The sequence below is a fragment of the Diabrotica undecimpunctata genome, chromosome 10 (genome assembly GCF_040954645.1).
Source record: "Diabrotica undecimpunctata isolate CICGRU chromosome 10, icDiaUnde3, whole genome shotgun sequence".
NCBI classification, from domain to species: Eukaryota; Metazoa; Arthropoda; class Insecta; order Coleoptera; family Chrysomelidae; genus Diabrotica; species Diabrotica undecimpunctata.
The window spans coordinates 32768311-32791059 of record NC_092812.1 but is presented as its reverse complement, the minus strand read 5'-3'; the positions used below and the strand labels follow the sequence as shown (position 1 = coordinate 32791059).

At 32.0% G+C, this 22749-nt stretch overlaps 1 protein-coding gene across 1 annotated transcript in view; it reads left to right on the top strand.

The window, feature by feature from the left end:
- LOC140452289 (DNA (cytosine-5)-methyltransferase PliMCI-like) overlaps positions 1-21371 on the top strand; it is a 46630-nt gene extending 25259 nt beyond the window's left edge. The window contains exons 7-17 of the mRNA XM_072546457.1: positions 2723-2964; positions 6727-6902; positions 7473-7620; positions 9609-9852; positions 10609-10803; positions 12029-12195; positions 14140-14408; positions 15569-15849; positions 16650-16968; positions 19388-19599; positions 20992-21371. Coding sequence (XP_072402558.1) covers positions 2723-2964; positions 6727-6902; positions 7473-7620; positions 9609-9852; positions 10609-10803; positions 12029-12195; positions 14140-14408; positions 15569-15849; positions 16650-16968; positions 19388-19599; positions 20992-21242 — 2504 coding nt within the window. The 3' untranslated portion in view covers positions 21243-21371. The remainder of the gene's footprint in view (positions 1-2722; positions 2965-6726; positions 6903-7472; positions 7621-9608; positions 9853-10608; positions 10804-12028; positions 12196-14139; positions 14409-15568; positions 15850-16649; positions 16969-19387; positions 19600-20991) is intronic.
- Positions 21372-22749: the final 1378 nt, after the last annotated feature.

The following is a 22749-nucleotide window of genomic DNA, read 5'->3' as shown; positions in this document are numbered from 1 at the left end:
GAGATGCATGGAGCCATATTACCTGACTTGTATTGTTTCGAAACCATGCCTAAATCATAACACACAAAGGTAGTAGTATTTGTAAAACAAATATTTCTTAATTAATTATTTTTATGTTTCAGCCTTTAGACCATGTAATTCCAAAGAACCGCGAATCCCTCCAGAAGATCAGGGATGGAATCGTATCCAATGAAGTGGCCAGGTACAAGGACCGGTACAATTCCCAAATATTACGGGGTCATTCTTCACATCATGATAACTTGGTGAGAGCGAGTTACATGGATTCTGTGACGAGGGACTATTATCGACAGGTTAAGAAAAATATACATTATAACAGTAGAGTGTATATTTTTAATCAGATAAATAACATGTTTCAAAACAAATAAAATTTATAGTATCAATCCAATATTGTTTTATTTACATCTACCCACATATATCATTAAAATATATATATATATATATATATATATATATATATATATATATATATATATATATACACAATAAAGCATTTATGTGATACATAGTTATTTTTCCTTTTCCTACAAGTTTCAAAAGTAAAGATAAGACTAGGCAGGCTAGGCTAGGCAGGCTATACAGATATATCTAAGCATCGTACACAAAAAAAATTTTGACGCAACAACACCTAAAATATTTCCAAGTCTCAATACAAAATTTATTTTTTCGATCACCCTGTACAAATTTAACGAAAAGAAGAGGAGATGAAGCGATAAGCGATGAGTTTTGCACTCGACATACAAGGTGGTCCGTTCCACTCAAAGACACCCCCTCTGGTCATTGTCGACCGATTCTTTTACTTCTTCAGGACAGGTAAGACAAAGAAGAGACAAGTGTAAAAACATACAGGTAACGTAGGTGACAATTCTTCGGCTGAGAAGAAGAGATCTAGAGATAAGCGACCAGTTCTTACGACCCTCTGGTCATTGTCGATCACTTCTTCGGGAGAGAAGAAGAAGAGATCAAGCGATAAGCGACCAGTTCTTACAACCCTCTGGTCATTGTCGATCACTTCTTGTACTTCTTGTACACCCCCAAGGTCAAATCATGGCATCGATACCTTCGCATCGGAGACCCTGATGGACAGGTTACCAAAGTGATTCAGGACCCCGCTTCCTTATCTACTGGAGACAGGAACTATGCCAATTTTTTGTAACTTATTGATTAGCAAGTCGTGCGGTATTGAAGGGCATACGCCGGAGAGCACAAGTCGTTCCGCTGGTGTAACTAACCTTCTTGCTCTGACAATTTGACCTTGTATTTCTTAAAACACTCCTTTTTAAAAGAATTACATGGTAAAGTTGTCTTTTTGACATTTGCTGGGGCTCATTTTCTTCGTTGAAACATCAACTTTTTAATTAAATCAAAAAACACACTGGTTACCATTTCAAAATACATAAAAATTGAAAACACGCAAAAAATTGCTTTTTTCCATTTAAATTTTTGCGATAAAAAATAATGTTTCATAGCTTTACTCCAGTCGTCAAAGACGAAATTGCCACTGAACCTCTAAAAATGGTACGAATAAACTGAATTTTGCCGAGAATATCAATTTTAGGACGCCAAAAAAGATGCAAAAAAGTTTACCCCCTTAACACTCGGGCTCTCTCATAAAACCCGCCTCGTAGAGGGGAGAAAACGGAAAAAAATCGATTTACCAAGAATCTGTACACCATAGAAAAAAATGTAGTTTAGATAATTTTAAACAAAAATATTTATTAACTTTTTTTATGCAGAATGAACTGTTCTCTTATAAACAACGCTTGAAGCGATCGGCAATTTTTAATCGTCTTTTACGAGTGCGAAATCAATGTTCAATAAAATTTGTCAGCTCGGCGGTAAAAATTCGATATCTTCTGATCCAAATGTTCTATCGACAAAAATCAAGATGCGTTTTAAAGGCAAAGAGTGCAGCATTTTGTACGCAATTTTTGTATTTTGCCAATTTTGTCAATTGGCAATATTTTGTCAATTTTTATGATTCTCGTGAGTTTGTAAAATTTTTTTTGTGATTAAAATATTAAATTATTGTTAATTCTTTTACCCCCGTGCTGATACGCTCATGGTCGGTTTAACAGAGGCAAAATTTTTATTGAAACTATCGACTACCTCAAAATACGAAATAACCGACTGATTAAAAACGACGGTTTACCTTTTTACATATTTTTAAGGTGCCCAAGATTGATATTCTCGGCAAAAGGACTATGTAACAAGGTAATTAAATGTTAACTATGTAATTTTAATAGATGATGTTACATTAAGTAAGTTCGGATTTTAATATATATTTTTACTTACCTACGTTAGAATAAAAGAGGAAACGTGGAATGAAAAAATCATAAAATGGAGACCTTGGGAAATGAAAAGGAGAAGACGAAGATCTATAATAAGGTGGCTTATGACAAAAAATATATCAAGACAAGTCGTGTAAACTAGTAAGAGACAGGAATGGAAACAGTTAAAGTAGATGTTTCCAATTTTGGACGAAAAAAGGCCAAAGAAGAAAATACTGGAGTAGAACATTTGTAAATAATTTGCGCTGTTGATGCTGTGCTATCAGTAGGTTGAAAATAAGTTGCTAGTACAACTTAAAATAGCCTGGTACAGAAGTTGCAATTTATTCACAGGAAATACAGTCGGTAATATTCTGTTGTGCGTGTTGAATGGTCCTTTGTAATCAAAATAAATAGTTTAGATGATGTTTTAGGTGATTTTATGGTTCAAATTGGCGATTACGTAATGGTTAAATCTAAACGTCAGAAGGAACCATCTTACATCGCAAGAATTACACGAATGTTTTATAAGTCCTCAAACCAATATATGTTTCACGGCCTGTTACTATGTCGCGGATCTGATACAATATTAGGGGAAACTTCGGATCCAAAAGAATTGTTTATTATCGATGACTGCGAGAATCTTTTACTAGGAAGTATTATCTGTAAAGTAAAGGTAATGTTATACTTTTTAGGTTTCTCTTTTAATTAATGTTAAATCTCTCCCTAAAGAACAAAAATATAAATTCAAAGTTTTATACTTTAAATAAAAACACTACCTTCTTCTCACATAACACGTGTAGATAACCTACAAATGCTCATTTTTTTATTGTTTTGAGAATTGGACGCTTGCAGTCGCTGCCATAGACGTATATATACATATATGTTAAAATAATACTTATATAGTCGCTGCAGAGCACTGCTATAATATGCAGTCGATGCAGCAGACGCATACGATTCCTTATTCCTTGTGTCGGACGCTTGTTTTAAGTTACTTAATACAATACAACGTTACCCTAATATTACAAGGTTCTATGTAACATTTTTTACTAAATTAAGTTTTCAATATTACAAAGTTCTATGTGACTAGCACTACATCACAATTTGTATGGAAATTAGTTTGCTCACATACAACTCTGGTAATATTAAAAAAACCAAGGGTGTATGTACAAAATTATGGTTTATATGAATAGCAAAGTTCTATGGTAAACATAGAACTTTGGAATTTAAAATTTGATTAAAATCTAAATATTACATGGTTCTATGTTGTAACATACAACCTTGTTATTGTATTTTTTGTAAAAGTGAGGTTATGTTCCTGTATTTATAATACAAATCGCAAGCGTTTTCGAGAGTTTTATTTGTGTCTAGAATTAAAAAAAATGAGTAATTTAAGTGATGACTATGTCCAAGACTCTGATGATGATGAGGATTACGTATTACCAGTTCAAAAATCATCGAAGATGAAAGAATGCAGGTAAGATTTTTCTATATCTTATATTGTGAGGTTAGGTTTTTATTTTTTATTTCTTTTTTTACAAAAAGTTCTTTGTTTCAGACTTAAAATTCGTGGACGTGTTATTAATATTCCCGTGTCAAGAAGTAGCAGCGAAAGTGATGACGAAACTAACTCAGAAATGGATTCAAGCAGGTAGGCATGATTTGCTAAACAAAAAAAATTAAACAACGTAACATTTTATTAATTTCTTTTTATAATTTAGCTTGTTGTTACTATTTAAAAACTAATTTGTTTTAGAAAAGCTCCTAGTTCGTCTTCCACCTCAATCATTCACACTCCAAAGAATAAAAAGGCCCCAATCATAGTTGTTAGCAATATTAAGAATAAAAATGCATCTAACTCTGGTTCTGGTGACTTGCAGTCTAACTTAAATAGGTAATATTTTTGACAATTATTTTGTTTAACTAAATCGCGAAAACATTTTTTTTTATTTTTATTTTAGAAATGTACCTAGCAGTTCTACAACTTTAGTTCCAGAATTCACCAAGAAAATCCCGTCTTCAGAAGATAACAAAATTAAGATTCTAGAACCAGACCATTCTGATTTCGATGATACAAATAATATTGGACATATTTCCGAAGAAATTTTACTAGAAGAAGCAACTCATAATATAATAAAAGATAAAAAGATATTTACTAGAAAACGACAGAAAAACACTTCTGAATCGACATGTAACAAAAGAAAATCTTTATTTGATCAAGGTCTAGAGTATATTTCTTCTCGAAAAAAGGTAGTACCTGCTAGAAAGATTAGGAATAAAAAAGATTGTGTACAAAAGTGCAGAATGAAGTGCTCGCGTCAAATTAGCGACGAACAAAGGAAGGAAATTTTTAAAAACTATTATTTACTCTCAGCCATTGAAAAGAAAAACTATATTTTGCATACCACAGAAGCTGAGACTCCTTGGAGACGAAGAAAACGCAAAAATCCAGAAAATTCAAGAAAAAGCAAAAGTTTTAGGTTTTATTTTGAGATAAATAATCAAAAGATCCAAGTTTGCTTTTTACACTGGGACTTTATGCATAAGCCAGAAACCAATTTATACGGTGCACAACAATAAAACTTCCACCAAAACCTTACCCGAAAGTAAACAAGGCAAACATCAAAAACGGGTAACATCACTCGAAGATAGTAACTTGGTCAAGGAGCACATTAACATGATTCCAAGAGTGGAATCCCATTACTGTCGCAAAAAAACTAATAAAGAGTATTTAGAAAGCGGATTAAGTATCAAAAAATTGTATGAGCTTTATTTGGATTTTGCTGGAGAATGCAAAAAAAATCCAGTTTCTTTTGCTGTCTACAGAAAAATATTTTGCAACTATTTTAATATAGCTTTTCACAAACCAAGAAAAGATAGATGTGATACCTGCGAAGAAATAAAATTAAGAAAAATGGAGAAGAGGGAAGACGAAGAATCACAACGAAGATATACTGATCATTTGAAAGAGAAAGAGTATATGAGAGAAGAAAAACAAAGAGATAAAGAAAGCGGAATACCTTTATTATGTTTTGATCTGGAAAATGTTTTGACATGTCCAAAAGCAGACATAAAAAATTTCTTTTATAAGAGCAAATTAAATGTGTACAATATGACCGGTCACCTTTCGGTTGGGAAAAAGGTGTATTGTGCCGTGTGGACAGAAGCTTTACATGGAAGAAAGGGAAATGACATTGCAAGCGCAGTTTATAAAATAGTAGGAAAAGTGTTGGAGGACCATCCAGAGTTTACAAAAATCATTTTGTGGAGCGATAGCTGCGTTCCACAGAATCGAAACAGTCTTATGAGTTATGCTCTCAGTTACCTAATTCAAAAACATCAGAATGTGCAAAATATTTCCATGAAATTTTCTGTTCCAGGACATGCTTGTATTCAAGAGGTGGATGCAATCCACAGTGCAATTGAAAGAACGTTGAATAAAGTAGAATATTATTCTCCTATATCACTTCTGCGCTACCTTTTAAAAGTAAACCGACAAAATCCATATACAATAATTCAAATGAAACAAGAACATTTTATAGATTTTCAGTCTTTTTCCAGCCAACTGAACTACAACGCTGTACCATTTTCAAAAGTAGTAGCATTAGAATTTTCTAAATCTTTTTTTGAACTGAAGTATAAAGATACTTTTGATCCAACCAAAGAGCTAAAAACTGTAAATTTACATCAAAGAAAATTACGAAAAGGTCATGTTAAACCGAAACAGAACCACTCATTCCGCTTCAATTAAAAAAATGTGATAAGGCTGTTGTACTTCCCCCAAATAAGATAGATGCCCTAAAATCTATGTTCAAGTATATCCCTGAAGTTGATAAGGAATACTACGAGTGTATTTTCCTCCAAAAATAAGATTTAATTTGTTTTTTTTTTTGTATTTAACAAAGTTCTATGTTAATTTTTTAAAAAAGTAAAATTTTCTTGCTATATCAAGGTTCTATGGTTTTTTTTTCAAATACCTTTTCTTCTAATACAAAAACCAATTATTTGTTAATTTTTTCTTTAAATCACCTTTAATACATATGTACATTTTTAATTTAAATTCAAATTTAAAATATATAAAACAATTTGATTTTTATGAAAGCTCATTTTTTTAAATCGATTTTTCTCAAATTAGCAATATTGTTACATACAACCTTGTAATATTAGGGTAACGACAAGCAGACTGCTTAACTCGGTCAATATTAATCCGAATGACATGAAATTTTGACAGTATGCTTTTGAAGGTTGACATTATCGAAATATCATGTGGATAATTCATTATAGTCGCCATCTCATGGTTAAGCCCGGACTTATTGAACAAAATATCATTGAAAATATGAAAGCAGTTATAGATTATAAATTTTTTCTTTCTTTTTTGATTAAAAATCTGACGAATCCTGGTATCTCTGTTAGTTCTATTATTAATTTTATTTTCTAGGTAATATTTCGCCGAATTCCTGATAATTGGTCATCATTAGGTGGTGTACTAAGCTTGGAAGAACAATTCGAAGATGATGACAAAACGTTTTATTTTACTAAAAGATTTAATAATAACAGATTCGAAGATCTTGATTTTGACCCAGACATAAATATCGGCTGTTGTGAAGCGTGCAGGTAATATAATAAAACTATTCCTTGGTCGAAACGGTATCAATAGAGTGTTATGATTCATTTCAGCATCCCTGCTTTATCAGACACTCGGGCTGATACAAATTCAAACTCGGAAAATCTAACGAATGTCTCTAACTTGACCACTGCAGTGGTTCTCGTACAGAAGTGCCACCTGCTTTTTGGTGGCCATGAATCAAAACGATTTAATAATGTCGTTTTCTTTTCTCTGAGTTATTCAAATGTTTAAAAGTTTAAATCTTTTAGCAAAAGCTGCTATCGCTTTGTTGAATTAAATGGTCAAATATATGGCCTGCTTTTAATGTGTATTAGCCTGAGTGTCTGATGAAGCAGGGATGCTGAAATGAGCCATAATACTCTATTGATACCGTACTCCAACACGATTAAGTTAAAAGAGGTTTAGCAAATACAACTTGGAGTTTTGGAAAAATAGCGTTACCACATCTAGTGTACACATTTATTCATTTTATTCATCACTACTCAGATTACGAGCTTCTTACCAAAGACATAAAATTTGCACCTTTCATTTTATAATTGTTTTTATATTTGTTTAAGGCGAGAAGAAGTGTTCCAAAAAATGGATAGTCCCACTCTAGTAAACAATTTAATTACGTGGAAAAATGAAGAATACAAAGTAGGCACAGGGGTGTTTTTAGATCCAGAAGTATACACATTCTACAACTTCGCAAGATTTGAAGAACGTGTAAGTCTTGTTTTGTTAATTTATGAAAATAGGAATGCTAGTCCTCATCAGTCCATACTTATCTCCACTTGTTTCCGTTCTAAAAGGGAAAATTTGTTCTTCTCTGCTACTCATTCTTGGAATTTGAAATAGCGACTTTTGTTGGATTTTGAGGATTTTTTCAAACCACCAAAATTTCAGATAGATCCATCAATTAGTTTAAGAGTTATTCTATTTGTTTATCATAGAAATCTATTTTTTGTAATAACATTGTTCAGAAAATAATGAATATATGGTAATTCTACAGGTACCATATGAAAGGGAAGATTGGTACCTTCAATATATTACAAAAAAAAATGAGAAAATATATTTTTCCATGTAAAACCTTTGTGCAAACTAACTGTCATTTTTTACTTATACCCTGTTGCTATAAATGTCATATATACCTATTATTAAAATAAGTTATTTTTTAATACTCAAAAAACTGAAATTTTTACACGAATCCTATGATAATTTGCACTAGAGTTAATTTTTTTTTAATTTAGTACAACTTATTATGCAAGGCAAAATCCGACGAAAGCGAAATGTGGGGAGACGAAGAATATCCTGGCTTAAGAACTTAAGGGAATGGTTTGAATGCAGTAGTGCAGAACCTTTTAGGGTGGCAGTCAACAGAGTCCGCATAGCCATGATGATTTCCAACCTTCGATAGAAGATGGAACTTAAAGAAGAAGAACGTCTAATTTGTTTATAACAATTAAGAAAGTCTCAGCCATTTAGCGCCATTTTGAATACAGGAATTCAAAGTTTTAGTACAAAAATTGTAAAAATATTGTACTTTGAAGTTGCTGTTTCATTTTGGGATGCATAAATTTATAGGCTCTCCCTAGCCTATAAATAAATATCCCTCCACTTATTCCGGCTAGTCTTTTTTGAGCCTCATTTTTAAAAATCCTCAGAAGATCTCGTTAGTGGAATATTTTTTACAATTCCTGTAAGAAATCATTAAATATTTATATTTAAAATGCCGTTTTTTAATTGTTATAAACTAATTGGCCATAAATTAAAAAATAAGTTTGCTCCAAATTGTCGTAGATCAACTTTTTTCAAAATTCGTATAAAAATGTCAACTTTCCGAACATAATGAAATATTTTATCCACAAACCAACAGTTTAAAAGTTCTTAAATGTTTATAGCTTAAAATGGCACGTCAAAAAAGATTTTTCGTTAAAAATGCTTTGTTTAAAAAGTATAAGAAAACTACAATACTCCAGTCATCAGAGACGAAAATGCCACTGAATCTCTAAAAATCATACGAACAAGCTGAATTTTGCCTAGCATATTAATCTTAGGACCCCAAAAAAGTTGCAAAAAAGTTTACCACTTTTATCCCCGGGCTTCCCCCTAAAACCACAGGGTGGTAAAAACGCGCCTCACAGGGGCGTTTTAAAGGTAAATAGAAGAATCTATCTCTTTCATTGACTAGTCACTATTAAGTTTCGATTACCAGAGCCTAACCTTTAAAACCTATAGCATGAAATTTTAGTTTTGAGTGTTGGCAACAAATCTGAGCCATTTGAAATATGCTTAAAAAACGCTGGATTTACTTATAAACTTTCACACAACAAACGATCTAAATTATTAAAATTTTTTTTTTTTCAATTACACTAGTAAGTTTTTCAAAAGAACTCACCCACTAACTTACCCCCAATCGACAAAATTTAGTGGTTTTGTAAATTATTTAGATTACAAATGCGGCATATTTCTTCGCATCTTTGAAGGGAAAAGCATAAAACCAATCAGTGCAATTATCAAGGTCATCAGTACTACTTTTTTATTAAACTCTTCTGATAAATTTTTGTGTAACATATTTGTGGAATTCATACACAATTTCGTCAGAACCGGGAGCAGCAGCATGTATTCATTGTTCTTATTTCTTTTTAACTAGTTCTGAACAACTAGTTGATTTTTTTTTTCGAGAATTTACAACTAATAATTGAATGTTACAGAATGAAACTCAAGTAAATGTATTCTTACACCCGGAATATTTTCGCAAGAAAACAGAAAACGTAAAAGGGTCCAATGATAGCACAAGCGATCCATTTGTTATCGGTGTGATAGAAGACATCATAGAAACAAAGAGTGAGGATATCAAGATCGAAGTTAGAGTTTTCTTTAGACCGGAACATACTTATATTAGCACAACTATGGCATACAACAAGGATCTGAATTACTTGTTTTATAGCGATGAAGGTAAGCACGAACTAATGTATTGTATGTTTGAATATTTCTAGAAATTATAAAAACTAGAAATAAAAAACAAAAAAGTTAAAAAAAGTAATAAAAAGTGGTAGGCTATTTGAAATAGACTATAGAAATTGCTAATAAAATATTAAATTTTCTTAATAAAATATCCTAATTACTCTAGGATACCGCTGGATATAATTCGGCTGCAGCAATGAAAAAAATGTTATCGCTCCTCTGCTCGTTTGGGAAATCTTATTTTGAGGTAAAATTTGGCAAAATTTGTGGCCCTTTCGGACTCCATATTTAGAAACTGAACTGCGGACTTTCATCCATAATCTTTCCAAGTTGTTTGTATGAGTTCAGCTACAGTGATCGAAATTCGTCCATATTTAACGCAGATATGATAAATTTTTCAAGCGCCGGGGATTTAAAGTTCCGAATTTTTCTCGCCTGACCAATAAGAGAAGAGTCTCCCACCACGGAGCCAATTTGGCTAGTCGAAAAAACAGTCAACTTATCCTTTGTCGACTGAATGGCACCGATTTTAATTCTTATAAAGAAAGTAGCTGTGATTTTTTAAACAAATTAATCTAACTCCACATCTATTGGTCATCGAAAAGTTTTATTTTTTTCTATATTTGTGTTTCTATATTTATAGACTACATCTATAAGAATCAATCAGTTAAACATTTTATATTTTCAAGTTGATAAATATTCTGTGATTAATTCATAAATTGTTAGTATTTTGTTTGCTTCTTTCAGTAATAACTGTTCCATTTAGCAAAGTTGAAGGAAAATGTTATTTGTCATATGGGTATAATTTTAAATCTATAATTGAATGGTCCGAACAGGGTCCATACCGGTTCTATTTTACTGAAGCTTATGATCCAGAAAATAAGATAAGAAAGGAGCTTTGTGAAAAGGCGAAAAATATAGGCATAAGAGGAAAAGGAAAAGGTAATTTTTACTTTACTTTACATTACTAATAAATCTTTACTAAGAACTTTTATTTACTTGTGCAGTTGGTTTTTTGTGCCCTTAAAAAGAATTTTAGAAAACATCAGAAGAATCTTTCTTAGCTTCTACCACGTACTCCGTGTGCGTTACTCACTCTTCCATAAGGTGCTGTAGTTTCAGCTCCGTTTTACCGTACAATATCTATTTATTTTTCATGTGCGAATCTTTGATCAATTACATAGAGATGTATACAACTTCGGATCACATAAATTGTTGCAGTAATTTGTAAAGATGGTCTTTTACTTTATTTTGGCATTTAGAAACTTTCAATTTGTCATTTTTAAGAAATAATTAGAAAATTTATTTGTCACATTTGTTTTCATTGGTGTGTTTGTTCTTCTGATGATGTTTTAAATTACTTAAAGCTAACAAAATGTTGGTAAATTATTTTATATTTGAGCCTATTCATTACATGGAATCCACCGCATTTTCTTTTACAACAATCTATCTGTGACCTGGTCCTCTTTTGGCATCTATTTTATTTAATACTAAAATAGTTGGCAACTAATTCTAGTGAAGCAGTATCACCAAGAAGCAAGCGCTTATCTCTTGCCGTAGCTCCTCCATCAGACGCCAGTGTATTCTAGTCTAAGTAGCAGATTCATTTAGAATTTTAATCTAATACGTTAGGCTTTTTCTGTCCAGGGCCAGGGATTGATCCAAAGTTACTAAACCATTCAACAGCTAAGCAAATGCGAGTCAGTCGCCTACCCCGCTTGGCTGTCTGACCGACTTGGCTGTTCTTTTTTGAAATTGTACAAAAATATACAGGCTAAGACAGGATAGTATGGTTTTGCAACTATCTGCTTGTGGCATTTCTGTTCTATATTGTATTTAATGGGAATAAATTAAAATTTTAATTCAAAATCCAGTATATGTTAATGTCCACCTCAGAAATTTTTATTAGATATAGGTAACGTATTTTAATTCAAATTTGTGTTTTTTCCCATTAAATAGAATAGAATCCAGGAAAATCTGGCTTGTTACAATTATTGTATGTGCCATATTTGATGTCTAATGATCATTCGAAGTTTTGCTACAACTTCAACTTTGAACCTTTTCAGATAAATTTACAATTGAAATCTATTTAAGTAGATTCCATTGGTAATACATTTGTTTATGAACAATATCGTAGTCATGTTATTTTAAGATCTATGGTTTTTAGCTGACGGAAAAGTAAAAGGCAATTCAAAACAGGAAAATGATTTTACGGACTTCCCACCGATATGGGATAAAATCGATAGGCCCCTCAAGTGCATGGATGTATTTGCTGGTTGTGGAGGTCTTTCAGAAGGGTTGAAAATTAGTAAAATTGCTGATTCCAAATGGGCGGTGAGTAAGCATCAATTTATGTACAAAAAGCCTACCACATATGTGTATTATTTCTACTGCTAGCGTTCTATATGAAATGAGTGTTCTTATATCCAGTTCATCCTATTTAATCATAACCTATAAAAAAGATGAAATGATGAAGTGGTGAATATTGATTGTTGTGTATTATTGGTTGCATAGTTAATAGGAAGGAAATTTGTATCATGGAAAAAGCATAAATTTATAATATATTAACATAGACCGAGCATACCGGCCGCCCGTACTGACGACAAGATCTCTCGTAGTTGTTCGATCTGTCCCTTTTTAGCTCATTGCAATTCGTCCCTCTTTCTCTCGCTGCCCGAAAGAGACGCTGCTATACTTACTTAATGTAAGACAGGGACACAACGAACAAGGAAAAAAAATGGTCACTTAGGTCTACAGACTGCTCATTCTATGTTGATATATACGTCTATGGAAAAAAGTTGAAACGATGGAGCTGAGAGTGGTGTTTGCAGAATACGAGATGTAGTGTATTATTGGTTGCATAATTAATAGGACTCATCAGTATGAAGTTCTATCAAAACATGATATAAAAATAGTAATCGGTGACTGCAATACAAAACTGGGGAAAGAAGCTGTGTATAACGTGACAAATGATAATGATAAAATATTTTGACCTAGAAATAAACCAGGAAAAGTCAAAGTACATGATACCTAAAATACAGAGTATTTTATACAAAGAAGAGGAGCAATTTACTTTCATATGTAATAAAATAAAGAATATAATTTCGAGAGAGTGGTCCATTTTACTTATTTAGGGATATTATAGAAAAGAAAGATCAGGAAGAATGGATACTGAATATCAGATTGGTATTCAGGCAAAAGGAAATAAAAAGATGGGAAGCCCAAGACCACTAATGAAATTCAAATATGTTTCAAGAAAAACAAAGTTAAGGATTTATAAAACAGTAATAAGGCCCATAGTGACGTATGGTAGTGAAGTATGGACAATGAAAAAGGCAAATACAGAAGAATTGGAAAGATGGAGAAGGAAAATGTTCAGAGCTATGTATAGAAGCAAAAACATGATGAAAGGTTGGGTGCGACGAACAAACAGGAAGCTAGAGGAACTGTATAACGAACCAAGCATCAGTTGCTTTATAAAATCGCAGAACGTGAGATGGATGGGACACGTGATGGGAATGGAAAGGAAGAGGATATCAAAGATGATTCAAAAACGGAGCCCAATCACGAAAGGAAGGAAAGGACGACACAAACAAAGATGCCTTAATAGCGTACAGGAAGATCTCAGAAAAAAGGGAATTGATGGTTGGAAAGAAAGAGCAACAAACAGGACTGAATGAAGAAGAATCGTAAGCCAATTTAGTAGGCAAGGAGCATGATTGGACAAGAAGCCACCCCAGTTGATGCATGTCTTGTAATATATAAGTATTATATTAATTATGTTTTAGCCCTTGGCCTTCAAGGCTTGTTGAGCTTTGTAAATAAATAAATTATTAGGAAGAAAATGTTAATTTCATTAAAAATTGGAACGATGAAGCTGAGAGTTGTGGTAGCTGCATCATATTGCGCAGAATATCAGATCTATTATCATATTCATTATATAAGTTATTACGGTATGTATAGAGGGCAACCAATATTATGCTTGTGTAAGTTACTATAGCATGCGACATATGATTATTTCTTAATAACTTCTGAGCTCATGTATACTAGCGCGTTTAAGTTATAGCTAATATGTCAAGAAAATGTGTTTCGACGACTTTTACGAACATGTGTAACTTGATTTAAAAGCAGTGAACATTATTTAAAAGCATGTGTAATTAAATAAACGTGTCTTACTAAAATATGATGAAAACAATCCGATAGATAGCTTCCCAGAATAGTGTCTTATTTTAAAGTAAAACATGTGCAAACTTATATTTTTTACTAAACCATTTTTAGATCGAGAAGGAAGTATCTGCAGCAAATGCATTTAAGCTGAACAATCCTGATTGTAAAGTGTTCATTGACGACTGCAATAATTTATTAAAGTTTATAGTCAATAACGAAACCAAAGAAAAAGGTTTACCTGAAAAAGGAGAAGTAGAGATGATAGTAGGGGGACCGCCTTGTCAAGGATTTTCGGGAATGAACAGATTCAAATGCGGGGATTACTCTTCGTTTAAGAATTCTCTTGTTGTTTCCTTGCTAACTTTTTGTGAATATTATAGGTAGGTTACATGTTTCTGGCATTATTTAATTTTGGTGCTTTTAGTTTATCTACTATATTAAATTAACTAGAATTTTAATTTAAAACATTTTATACTTAAAGTCATATCATTATCATCATCATTATTCTCAGCGTATTCTACCGATTATGGTGCAGCCTCCCTTACATAGTTGTTCTTCATTTCTGCCCACAAATGTGTAATATGCGCTTTTTCGTGCCATGTTGTACTGGCTTGTTTTCTTATGTGATAGTCCTATCATAAATTTGGATATCTTCTTGGTCTCTTGACACCTCTTGATTAACACAATGTAATTCTACTGGTCAATCTATTGTCAGTTCTTCTCGCTAAATGCCCCGCCTGCTGTCATTTTAAAGATTCAATTTTGTGGATCATATCAGTGACCTTGGTTTTTTGTCTGATCCATTCTATTCTGTTTTGATCTCTTAATTTTATACCTAGCATGCATCACTCCTTTGGCCTTTGAGTGCCTTTGAGTTTCGCTATTATCTGTATTTTTAGTGTCGTTTCGCAGCCGTATGTGTCATGATTGGTAATGTACAATGATCGAATGCTTTTTTCTTCAGGTGGAGTGTCGTCTTCGATTTGAATGCATTTCTACCAAAAGATGCCCAAGCCAGTTTCATTCTTAGCTTTTGCTTATCTGTATATATTTGCTAAAGTCTTTATGTATGGTTTGCCAATGCCTTGGTTAGTCAAAGATTCTGTAACTGCCTTGGGATATATAGAATCGAAATCTATAAAGGTTAGTTCTAGCAGTATTTCATATTCTTTAGCTCTAGTCATTAGTTTTTGAACCCTATGGTTATGATCAAGGGTACTGAATCCACTTCTGAAGCCTCTTGGCTCTGCAGCATCTAATGCATTTGTTAATCTGTTGTTAATGATCTTTGTGAATATCTTGTATATGATTGGTAGTATAGTTATAGATCTGTAGTTTTTGATATCTTCCTTGTTACCTTTCGTATGAATGAGAATTTTATTTTTTTTCATATATTTTTTTTAAATTGGAATGGTAGGATGCATGTTACTGTTTTACTTTTGATGGACTAAAAGAACTTAAGGTGACGGTAAACTGTAAACTTACTGTTAATGGCTGTCTTTCTTTCGAATACATCATACATTATTATTTCTTTTTTTAGGCCCCAATATTTTATATTGGAGAACGTTAGAAACTTTGTATCTTTTAAAAAAAGTATGGTTTTGAAGTTAACACTGAGATGTCTTCTTACTATGGGATACCAAGTGACTTTTGGAATATTGCAAGCTGGTCAATACGGGGTTCCCCAAACGAGACGACGATTAATTTTGATGGCCGCTGCTCCAGGCAAAGTTTTGCCAAACTATCCTGAGCCACTACATGTATTTAATAAAAAGGCAACTCATCTTAGCTTCAACGTAGATGGATATAGCTATTACAACGGTATGTCTAGCTTTTATTAACATTTAATATAGACTTAAACTAAAACGTATCTCAATGCACGTCAAAAATTTTATGACGTCAAAAAAATGCTACAAATATGGCGCCAAAAGAAATTTCCTGTTTAAACTTGGTTATTTAAAAGCAAAATTATCATATTACGCTGTGCATCTTAATATTTCTGAGTGTACGATATAAAAATCTGTCATAATTGGAAAACAGCTTATTAGAGGTTATATTTTTTAAGATTTAATTTTATTTGAGTTTAATTTAATTAAGTAATAGAATAAATAATAAAAGAACAAATGCATTGCAACAAAAATTCCAAAACATGTTACCTGTCAGTGCAAGTAGTTAATATTTACTTCTTGACTTTTGTCATAAGTTGCTAAGAACAAGCCATGCTCCTAATTATATTGACAAACGACTTCAATTTTGTGGTGAGTCGGTTCCAATTTTGACGGGAATCTTTTTACAAATAAACAAAAAATCACCAGGGGAAAACAATAGTAAAAGTATTAGAATATCTAGGAAATGTTGATTGTTGAAGAACAAGAGAACAATTTGATAAAGGGATGATATTTAATCCATGAATGAAACTGAAAAGCTCCTAATTTTTGTGACATTTGGTGATTATAATAAAAGTTTGATGACATGATCAGTTTGCGTAGGTTTTCTATAGATACAATAGTTGAATAAGTCGTGGAGTCTGGTAATAGAAAACTCAAGAAATTATTGGTTAATTTTAATAAGCAACATTTTGTGTTATTTATATTTTTTCTTTATCTTTGTTTTTGTTTTAGAATGTGAATGGACAGACTCAGCCCCATATCGAACAATCACTGTAAAAGATGCTATATCTGATTTGCCGGCTATAAAGAACGGCTACTCTAAAACTGAATTACCCTACGACTGCGACCCAGAGACACATTATCAAAGGATGTTGAGAAGCGACAATAATACTCTAGTTCGAGATCACGTTAGCAAAGAAATGTCACCTCTAGTCGAGGCTAGGATCTCACATATACCGACTTATCCAGGAGCAGATTGGCGGGACTTACCCAATGTTCGAGTTTCGATGCCTGATAGTACACAAACTTATCTTCTGAGATATCCTTATAGGTACCTAAATTCCTCCTTTTTATTCTATATTGAATAATTTCAAAAATACCGTTATCAAACAATGTGAAGATGTAAAACATAACTTCTCATATGGTTGTGGTACAAAAAATGGCACGTTTTTATTTCTAACTTCCACTTTATCGTCTATTTTAATATGTCTACCATTTTTAATTATTGCATCTCTCATATTAATTCTAACCAAAAAATGATCAGAGTCTACGTCAGCCCCTTTGCACGTTTTCACAATTTGTTATTAAATTGGCGAACTTCTCTTGTATTAAGATGTGGTCTTAGTTTCATTTGGTCCCGGAAATGGGACCTTCTTTCTCCTGAAATGGGTGCTAATTATTTTCATCCTGTTTTTAATCGCGAATGTAATCAATTATCATTTGTAGTTGTATGTTTACTTTCGCCCCCTGTTATGTTTTTATATATCTTCTCTTCCCACCTTTGCATAGGCGTCACCTATAATCATTTTAATATTTTGTATGGACATTTCCTCAGACAATGACTATAATTCTTCATAAAATTCATGTTACTCAGCTATCATATTCTTTTCTCCTTTAATTCTAATTGATCACATTCTTTTAGATAGAGCAATAGTTTGACCTGCTCCACGTCTTCATGTACCAGAAAACACACTCCAAATTTCCTATTTTCGCCTCCACTTGTATAAAACGTATATGGACTAATCTTTTCAATGTTGTTTCAAGTCAAATGTGTTTGTTGTACTGCTATGATGTGTATTTTATATTTCCTAAGTTCTTCTATCAGGTTAATTAATGCTCCCTCCTCGTATACACCTCGTATACTCCTCGTACATTCAAACCCGGATCAAAATCTTCAAACTTTGTTATATTTATATTCTAGCTATTAGCCGCAAGATGGAGCTGCAGTAAAATTTAAGGATTAAAATAAAATCTCGAAATTAGATCAATAATTTTTATTAGGAGTTGTTTGAATTATATAAATATCAATTTTCTGGTTGTTTGTTTGAAAATTTTTGAATAGGTTTGCGACAATTCTGTGAATCCTACAAAATGTCAATTAAAAGTATAGCATAGAAACTGTAGGTCTTGCGAAAAATTTTTGGATAAACTTAATACTGAAATTGTAACGCTATTTGAACAATATATTACCAGAGTATAATTTATAATACCTTTCATTTACTTCGTACTCTTAGAAAGTAAATTTTGTTCGGGATTTTGGAATATTTTTTCCATTAATATAGAGAAAGATAAAAGGGGACAAGCGAGATATGGAAAATGTTAAGAAACTTCTGATAAAATACCCATGAATGGGTAAAGATAGGACCAATACAAATAGCCAAATGTATAAAATATTACTCAGAGTTATTATAAGAAAAAAGATAGCTATATACTTTCAGCTTATTTCAACTTATGAAATAAGAGATAGACAAACACAACTTGAAGAGATATCTAAAAACGATTAAGAAATGCACTAAAAAGGATGAAAAATAACAGAGCAGCTGGACTTGGAGACATACCTACCTAGAGGATTGCTAAAACACGCCTCAACCTATGGAAAACTATGCAAAATCATGAAAATAACATCTACATAAATGCCGTAAAATCACTTGACGAAGACTATGAATGTAGGATAATAGTCAGATAAAACTAATCAGAACCATTAAAAGTAAATAAAAGACTTTAGCAGGATTGTTGCCTGTCACTAACTGTAACAGATGGGAGTAAAAATATTGACGATAACTATATTCATAGCCTTTTGTTTGCCGATGATCAAATAATTTTAGCATAAGACAAAGATGGCATCGTCTACGTAATAAGAAAGCTCAAAGTAAAATTTGGAAGATGGGATTTAGAAATTAATTATGATAAAACGCAACATATGGTCATTCGAAACACCGCAGAAGACCTGGAGGTGAATACGTTGAAGAAGAAGCTGCCGATTCATCATTCTGGTTTTACAACCCTGCGTGGGCACTAGCATTCTCAAGAAACACTAATGGACAAAGTGCAAAATGAACGAATTAGAATGAGGAGATACCAAATAACTAAATAGAAAAATGGAAATTACTCTGGTATGAAAATATGCGAAGAATGGATGAAGACAAAGATAACTCTGGGAATTTGAAAATCGAAACCATATAGAAGAAAGGAAAAGAGGACATCCTAGATTGAAACAAAGCGAATAAATAAAAAACAGCAATAAAAAAAAGACATCATTGAAAAGATATATATTATGAGAAGAGACCATGGCTATTGCGTTGGTGAAAAAGAGCAAACAAAATATGCTGTGTCAAGCCACGGATAAGTAAGTTATTTAAGTATATACCGATAAAAAGAAGATCTACATCTGTAGAGGATTTGATATTTTTTAGAAAAATTTCCCATCCCAGAGATCTTTTTTTTTTCAATTGATTGATTGTATATTTCAGAGTTAAGAAAACGAGAGGAGGCGTATGCCAGTGTGTACTTGGGAAACCTTGTGATCCTTCAGACAGACAAATATATACCTTAATTCCTTGGTGCTTGGCTCATACTGCTGACCGTCATAATCATTGGGCAGGACTTTATGGTAGACTGGAGTGGTTTGGATATTTTGGTACTACTATTACAAATCCTGAACCCATGGGAAAACAAGGTAGAGGTAAGAGAAAAATAATTTTTGTACGTAAAAAAAACTTTGTTCAGATATCAAATTTTTTGTCCATTAGTTATTAAACTTCTTTTCAAAAACCTGTCCAGAATTCTCTGCTCTTCATTATACTTTTAGTTCCTATTGGTTTAAGAAAGAAATATTCTTGTTTTTATATCCTTTTACTCTCTCAGATGTCGGATTGAGCTTAGCATTCCTTTTTATTTTTTGGTCTTTCTATATTTTAATTAATTTAGCTGTTGTGGTTCGATCTAGTCTACGCTTGATTTTTAAGAAGCTGTCTAATAACTCTATGGAAAGTTGCCACTCCATCTTTTGCGTGGTCGTCCGATACTTCTGCCAATTGGTGACTTATCTCTTGCTCTCTCGCTCCATTTTGCTTATGTGGTTATTACATTCTTTTTTTCTATTTTGTGTCCATTCATTTATCCACTGTACGTTACATTTTCTTCTAATGACTTCTTCTATTTTACATCTGGTTGGTTTTTTGCTGACCACTATTATTTTTGTTTTCTGAGATGCGATTATCATAATAAATCCTTTTGCTCTTACGTTAAATATGTGGACTAGTCTTTGCAGACTATCTTCATCTTATTATATTTTATTTCTTTGTTTCCCATTCTGTATCCTCTTCAACTGTTAACGCTTTTGATGATTTCATACATGATCAAATTGAAGATCATGAGGCTCAATGAATCCCCTTGTCTTATTCTGCTGCCTATTTCTATAGGTTCTGTAAGTTGTCCATCTATTCTGACTTTCATTTTGTTGTTTTGGTAGATGTTTTCGATAGTTTTTATAATATTTAGGGGTACTTCTCTATTATACAGAAGATGGATTACATATTTGAGTCTTACTCTGTCAAACGCTTTCTTTAGGTCAATCAGACACAGAAATGCGGGTCTATTATACTCTAGTGATTTGATTTATAATGAATATTGCATCTGTACACGATCTTCCACTACGAAAACCCTGTTGTTCATCTGCTAAACTTATCCTCTGATTTATTAGCATTTGTAAAATTTTAGTTGTATGTTTTAGCGTAGTATTTAACAAGTTTATACCTCTGTAGTTTTCTGGCTGTGTTTTATCTCCTTTTTTAAATAGTAGAATTAGTTCGCTCGTTCTCCATTCTTCCGCATTTAATTGTATTTTATAATTTTATCGTGTTTTATTTGATATTGTATTGTATTATTTTTATCAATACTTGTGGAACACTCACACAAAAGGATTTCGATATTTATAATTTTTCTGCATTTAACAGAGCTATATAAAGGTCGTTGTAACTATTTCTATAAAAGCTGTGCTATTATGCATTTCCAAACCAAATATAAACTTATTTTATTTTAATATGTTAAGTTTAGATAATATTATATTTTTCAGTTCTTCATCCCGAACAACATCGAGTAGTTAGCGTGAGAGAGTGTGCTCGATCGCAAGGATTTCCAGATAAATTCAGATTCTGTGGAAACATTTTGGACAAATACAGACAAATTGGCAACGCAGTGCCGCCTCCTTTGGGAGTTGCAATTGGTAAAGAGATTATAAAAGCTCAAAGGAAAAATATAATTAACCAAAGAGTTGTTACCATGGATGTGGAGTCGACAAGCTGTATTACAAATGGTCTTTCATAAGTATCATTTCTTAAGTGGACTTAATTTTGATAATTTTTTTGTTTTTATGAATACCTATTTAATTTTTGGTTAACCCGCGTAAAAATTGTTAATTGTTATTTTATTTTCTAGAATATTTTAACGTTTTGTTCTATTTGACTGATTATTATTATACTATATTAAGATTTGAACATTTGACTTCATAAATGTGCTATTGAGTTATTTTTAAGTTTTCAATTATATTTTTTTAAACTTTATAATAGTGTTTCATTGTGTCCTATCCTCAAAGAAAACAATTATTCCTTTACAAAGAAGATATAATGAAATAAGAATGGAATGGAAGCGTTATAATTCCTATATATAAGAAAGGAAACAGAACAAGGATTTTTTCTAGGTGATAATTAGGATTGAAGATCTCATACAGATTACTTAAGTTCTAGACTTGCTACAAGCATATTTTTAATACGCAACTTGTTTATATGATTTCTAAAAGTACCCTTAGAATGTGCTACTTTGCACTATTCCATAGGAATAACTGTTTGGGGTAATTCCTGTCAAGCAAATCGAATTTTTAAACTACAAAAAAGAATAGTGAGGATACTTGCAAGAGCAGAGTATAGGGGATACTATAAACCTTTATTTTTGGATTTAAGTATTATGCCACTACCTTCATCACTCTCTCTCTCTCTCTCTCTCTCTCTGTCTATATATATATATATATATATATATATATATATATATATATATATATATATATATATATATATATATATATATGAGACGCTGATTGAAATTCATGCCAACAAAGGTAAGTTTAACATAAACTCCAACTTCCATGATCACGATACAAGATCTAGAGATGCTATTAGAGTACAACGTTTTAGGTTGACAAAGAGCATAAAAAATTCGACTCATGTTGGTTTGTATAACTTTTTGCCAGATGAAGTAAAAAGTCTTCACTTATCATTGTTTAAGCTTCAAATCAAATTACACTTTTTGAAACATTATTTCTATTCAAAAACGTAGTACCTAAATACAGCTTTTACACAATAGTACCAGTTTTGTCAGGGTATTTGCCTATTATGATGATATTTCATGTTTTTATTTGTATTTTATTTGTAATGTTTAAATTTGCATAAAAATTATATTTATGTATGTAAAAATTGTCACTATTCCTTTGACTTGTCAAAAACAAAACTATTTTTGTATATGGACTAAATAAATTCTATTCTATTTTATAAAAATATAGAAAAAGGGTTTCTATGCAATTATAGAAGAAGTCAATCGGTTAGAACCTTATCACTACTGCCAAAAACTCTAAGAAATAATTAATCTAATGTAAGCATGCACTCGAAATCGAATACAAGGAAACACCCTCAGAATCGAAGCTATAATTTATTCATTAATCTAGGTGCCCTTTTACTTAAACACCTTTTCAATTCAGAATTGATTCCATCAGCCTGTCCCATTTCTTTCATTTGTCCGCCCACTACCACGTCAACTGTGACCATTGTAATTTTCTTAAAAA